Source organism: Elephantulus edwardii, unplaced genomic scaffold (assembly GCF_000299155.1).
Source record: "Elephantulus edwardii isolate Elephantulus edwardi_28Jun2011 unplaced genomic scaffold, EleEdw1.0 scaffold00003, whole genome shotgun sequence".
Classification (NCBI taxonomy): domain Eukaryota; kingdom Metazoa; phylum Chordata; class Mammalia; order Macroscelidea; family Macroscelididae; genus Elephantulus; species Elephantulus edwardii.
The window spans coordinates 37810057-37816455 of record NW_006399753.1 but is presented as its reverse complement, the minus strand read 5'-3'; the positions used below and the strand labels follow the sequence as shown (position 1 = coordinate 37816455).

Here is a 6399-nt window from a genome sequence, read left to right as displayed (position 1 = left end):
TTAAAATATTGATTTTTACTGTACAGATTTTAAAAGTGCATAAATTGTCTCAACCCATTGGATCAGGTACAAGTCAGTCTGTGTCAATGGCACACAACATCAACAAGAAGACAGTATACAAAAAAAAGGATTGCGGTAACACACAGAATTACTGTACCAAAAAGAATTAACCACCACTGAATTATTTCAAGAAGTACCATGTGATAAAGAGCCAGTGATAATGAAAAAAGAAATTAAAGCTGCCCTGAAAACACTGACAAAAAATAAGGCCCCCAGGTACCTCCTGACATTTTTCAACTAATAGATGTAGCCCTGGTTGTGCTCACCAGTCTATGCCAGAAAATGGGGAGGACAGCTGCCTGGCTGACTGAATGGAAACAATCAACATTTGTTCCTGTTTCCTGGAAAGGAGATCCAACAGAAGGTGGAAAGTATTGAATGATATCATTAATATCACATGCAAACAAAACACTCCTGAGGATCATTTCAAAATGGCTAGAATATTACACAGACAGAGAACCACCAGACTTTCAATGTGGAGTCAGAAGAGGCCAAGGAACCAAGGATATCATTGCTGATGTCAGATGTAGCCTGGCTGAAAGCAAAGCCATAGGACTGTGTGAATCATAACAAATTATGGCTAACCTTGAGAAGAATGGTATTCCAGAACACTAAAGTGTGCTCATGTGAAACTTGCCCTGCACCTACAGGCTGTTGTGCTAATAGAGCAAGGGCACACTACGGTTTAAAATTAGGAAAGGTGTGTCAGGGCCATATAATTTCTCCATACCTATCTAATGCATATGCAGAGAAAATTATTAAAGAAGTTGGACTCTATGAAGAAAAATGTGGCATCAGAATTGGAGGAAGACTCATTAATAACCTTTGTTATACAGATGACAGAACCCTGCTTGCTGAAAGTGAGGAGGACTTGAAGTACTTCTGTAAAAGGTTAAACACTGCAGCCTTCAATAGGGATTGCATCTCAATGTCAAGAAAACAAAAATCCTTACCATTGGAGCAACAAGCACCATCATGATGGACAGAAAAAGGATTTGAGTGTCAGCAATTTCATCTTATTGGATCTACAAACAATACACTTGGTACCAGCAGTCAAGAGATGAGGAGACATACTGCACTGGGAAAATCTGTAGTCAGTTACCTCTTGAAATTATGGGGGAATAATGATGTAATTTTGAGGACTAAGGTGCACCTGATTCAGGCTATGGTCTTCTGAATCACTGGCTATGTACTGGAGAGCTGGACAGTGACCAAGAATGAGAGAAAAATTGATGTCTTTGACTTCAATTGTGACAACTCTGGTGTTAGAGAACAGTGTTGAAGATCCCAAGGACTGCCAAAAGATCAAATAAGAGAGTCTTTGAGAAGGTGCGGTCAGAGTGCTCTTTGAAGACAAACGTACTCTGGGATGCTGTTATGAGAGGCTATTCTTTGCAGAGGGACATCATGCTTAAGAAGATAGAGAAGCAATGAAAAAGAGAAATAGCTTTAACCAGGTGAGTTGACATGGTGACTGCAGCAATGGACTAGAGTGTTTTCCAAGATTACAAAGACAATATGCCATAGGACAGTGTTCAGATCAATTGTTCATAGCGTCTCTGAGTCGTACTCAACATAAAAGCACTTAACAACAATGACAACAACATGGCATACTGGTACACTGACAGTATAACAATATGTACAAGAACAACACACAACACCTCATGACAACCATTACCTCTAGCAAGGAAGAGAAAGGAACAAGATGATGTGACTACGGGCTTTAAATGTATTTGTATTCCACCCCCCTTGGAAATAGGACAGAGCTCTGGTAGCAGTTTTGGGGTAAAGAGTTGCACTGACAACATCAAAGTACATTACTGAATCCATAAATTACTCCATATGAGAAAGATGGGAAATCACCATGTGTATGTATTACTGAAAACCTGCCAGAGTGTGTTGTAAGTCAGTTCTGACTCAACAGTACATAACAACACAATATTAAAATAGCAATTGGCAGACCTACACAGAAGATGTGTGTGTGTGTGTGTGTGTGTGTGTGTGTGTGTAAATAACTAAGTATCGGCAGATCTCTGATGGCTTAGTGGTAAGGAGCCACACTGCCAATGCAAAGGTACATGGTTCAAATCCACCAGCTGCTTCACAGAAGAAAGCTGGGCAATCAACTCCTATGTACTTTATTGCCTCTGAAAATCAACTGGAGGATTAGCTATGGGTCAGTTCTGACTTGAAGGTATACAATAATAACAGCAACAAAGAAGATTTAGACATTTGCTACATTTCTCTTATTTGATAGATATTCTGCAATATAAATGTTTAAATAGCTTTTAAAATGTCAAAGTATTTGTTTTATCTGAAGTATTATTTTTATAAAATTGCCTTGGAGTTGAATTCCCTAAAGATTTCCAAGGCTGTAATCTTTGTGGAAGAGACGGTCAATTTTTTTCTCCTGTGGAGTAGCCTGTAGGCTTAAACCACTGATCTTTAGGTTAGCAGTTGAGAACTAAAGCTCTGCGTCAACAGGGCTCTTTACCAGAAGCATTACTATGGGTTCTGGGTGGCCTAGTTCAAATGTAGACTAATTAGTTTTTCCTCAATATGGCCTGGGCAAGCTAGAAAACCAACTCAATAATCACAGCTTTCGCCTCAGTTAAAGCAAGATCAAAGGTGTCATATTGCAGAAACTTTCTTACCAATGAACCTTTATTTATTATAACCTATTCCATGGACTTGTTTTCATAAGTCTCATAGAAAATGAAAGTAGCACAACCCAAACAAGCTTAGAAAAAGTGATACATTCTCAGAAGTATATATTTGTCATTAGGCCACTGATACTAATCATAGAAATAGAAAAAGGCAGTTTCTGAAGCAGGAAAGGTATTTTTCATAAAAATTTTAAAAATATGTATTCCAATGTGTTTTTTAAAAAGCCTTATTTTTCTTAAGAGCTGAAAAATGAAATGGTAGGTATTTCTATACAAAAAATTTCCAAAGTCACCACTTGCATCATATTAATAATCTCCAGTTTTCCAAAATGAGCTCTGAAACATGCACAAAGAAATAATAACTCTCTCAATCCTGAAGGCACAGAATTAAATCCACCACCTGCCCCATGGGAGAAGGATGGGCAGTCACCTCCTGTGCAAGTAACTGACTCTGAAAACCTGTTAGAGGGTCCGCTATGGGTAGGTTCCAATTGACAAAAAAAAAAAAAAACACAACAGCAAGTACGCTAGGCATTTTTCTTATTAAATAAGCCACTGCTTAGAAAATTAACACATTGCAACAGCAGATTAAATGAAATTTCAATGGTGATGACTCAAAAGCATTTAAATTATGCTAAAGTTTGTATTTTTGTAAATTTATCGTTCCCAGAGCAAAGTGCCACATTATAATATTTATGCTTTTTACTGTTTAAGTCATATGATTTGCTCCTATATTTAACTAATGGTTAGTGTGCACTTACATAAGTATTTAAAAAACTATCACATGGAATAAATATTAAATATCAAATTAATAATAAAATTAATACTTTTAATTCTATCACAGCTTTCATTTTAAAATATTTCTACAAAACGTATTTCAGTAACCAATGCATTAGCAATTTTGGAACATGGAATTTAAAGGACCAAGGCACTTTCAATTGCTTCCTATGCATCTGAAAGTTGAATAACGAATAATAAATGATGGAAAGAAAAGTAGTATCTTTCAACTGTGGTGTTGAAGAGTATTGAATATCCCATGGATGGGCAAAAGAACAAATAAGTCAGTGTTGGAGAAGTGCAGGTGCTCTTAGAGGCAATGATGGTGAAACTTTATCTCATACTCTGAGAACACTGTGAGGAGGGGCCACACCTTGGAAAAGGACATCCTTCTGGGAAAGGTGGAGGAAAACCTTCAACAGGATAGACTGAAATAACGACCGTAACAATGACTTCAAATGCATCAGAGATTATGAGGAGGGTACAAGGTTCCAAAATGTTGTTCAAAAATAGTAGTCAACTTGATGGCACATAATAACAATATTATGACTTCTTGTTTCATGAGTTAAAAGTAACTCGGACTGCCACATAAGAAAGCCAACTTACCCAGTGAAAGCACCAAGTATCAGCTGGCCCCTAACAGGCATTTAAAAAGGACTTGCTTAAAAATAAATTCTCATTAATTCTTAACCTGTGGTATTTTCTACCTGAGATCAAGAAATTTCCATATACCTCATAATCACTACATCCTTCAATAGGTTTTTCCGAGGGTGTAAATCACACAGAAGGAGACTGCTGCTCTTCTCCAGCAGAGCCACTGGTGGATTTGAACTACCAGAGAGGTACCCACCCTTGGATTAGCAGCACAGCTCCCTAGGGACTGCACCCCAAAAGCTTTCTATCACACACACATCTGGTAAGTTACAACTGTCAACCTTTCTTTTAACAGCACAATAATTAATCCACTGTATCACCAAAATCCTATTTTTAACGGCATTAATCATATTATCTGTTTCCTTGGGGTCATGATGAAAATGCAAAGGCCCACAGGCTTTATGGTATTTCTGTGGCAATCTTTACAAATTTTAAACATATTAAAACATTAACTTTGAAATTTTATTGTGAAATTATTCACTATAGACCAGTGTTCAAACAAAAACTGTTGTGTCATGGATAGCATGCAAAGGGGTTAAGTGCTTAGAAACTAAAAGGATACAACCATAAGGTAAATGAAGTCTCAAGAATATCTTTCAATATGGAATCTGAAGATAACATTACAGGAGGCTTGATTACTTGTCTAAAAGTATAGTTGCCTATTAAAATTATCAATTATTTTGAAATCTAATTAAAGAAGTGGCTCCTTATAACAAGGAACCTTGGTATCACTGTGATTAAAAGCATATGACTACTAGGGAGCTCTGCTGATCTAGTTGCAAGAAGCTGCACTGAAATCCTGAAGGCACATGGTTCAAATCCACCAGATGATCTGCTGGAGAAGGAGGGGCAATCTCCTCCTATACCAGTGAGACCCAATTTGATGGGACACACAAAAAATGAATAAAATAAAATTTTTTTAAAAGTCAACTATTAAAAAAAAAAAGCATATGACTACTTCCTGCAAGGTCAGTACTTTGAACCCACCAGTCACTCGACAGGAGTCTGTTCTCATCAAGATTGCCAAAATGAAACCCAACGGCTTTGAGTCAATTCAGACTCAGGGCATTTCTCCACAGGTTTTGGAGGTTGCAAATCTTAACAGGAGCAGAATGTCTCACCATTCTTAAAAATCGCCAACCTTTCTGGTAGGAACTGAAGATGTAACCCACTACACTACCATGGCTCTTTCTCAAAAAGACAACAGTGAGTTAGTAAGATTCCTGTAACAGATATATGTATATTGTCGTATCAATATCACAAAAAGAAAATTAATCTGAAAAGACGAAATGGGTTTAGAATGGGACTAGAACTGGATGTGTATTCCCTAAATTGCCAATGATAAAAAGTTCTTTTTATATTTCATTTCCCAAAGAAGATGACACAAATACACATCTGTACAAGAGTAAACAATGAGAGTCACAGAGTAAGAATAATTTCAAACAACATGCCTCTGGAAACTCTATGAACTTTGAAAAATGACAATAGTTATAGAAAGACTTCAGGCCTTTTGTTCATACAGTCACTATGAGTCATGCTCGACTTGACGGCAATCAACAACAATGTACACTTTCATACAATTTCAACAGTATAAAAAAGAAGACATAATACTCACAGTGAACACTGATCCACTGTTTGATGCACTGACAGTATGAATTTCATTGTCCAATTTTATTGAGAGTTCCCAGTTAGCCACTTGTGGGTTAATAACTGGCATTCTGAAATAAAAAGAAAGGAGTTAATAATCTTACATTATTCTTTCTAAGCAAAGAGATTTTTTTCCTCTGGCATCAATTTAAGTGTGCAAAGTGCCAAAGACCACAAAATTATAATTTTCCAATTTGGAAAAAAAGATTTTCCAGATTTACACTAGAAAGGCAGAGGACGCAAATATTTCAAAGAGAACGGAAGTCATTCTTGGGTAACTTCAGTAGATCAGACTTAGTTTTAACAACCTTCCACAAATCAACCTTCCCTGAAGCAACAATGATTCCTATTCAAGATAAGGTTACAGCTCACAACAATACTAATTTTTTTGCAACTGCAATACAACGAGCAACGAGGTTGTGGAGAAACTGGAACCCTGATTCACTGTTGGTGGGAGTGTAAAATGGTACAACCCCTGTGGAAAGCAGTATGGCGCTTTCTCAAAAAGTTACAAATAGAGATACCATTTGACCCAGCAATTCCACTACTGGGAATATACCCTGAAGAGACCCATAGCTGACATCCAAGCAGATAT

At 37.0% G+C, this 6399-nt stretch overlaps 1 protein-coding gene across 3 annotated transcripts in view; it reads right to left on the bottom strand.

Annotated features, from left to right (window-relative positions):
* PCCA (propionyl CoA carboxylase, alpha polypeptide) overlaps positions 1–6399 on the bottom strand; it is a 577332-nt gene that overhangs the window by 187634 nt on the left and 383299 nt on the right. For all 3 annotated transcript variants that reach the window (XM_006879382.1, XM_006879384.1, XM_006879383.1), the window contains one exon: positions 5773–5875. In XM_006879382.1, coding sequence (XP_006879444.1) covers positions 5773–5875 — 103 coding nt within the window. The remainder of the gene's footprint in view (positions 1–5772; positions 5876–6399) is intronic.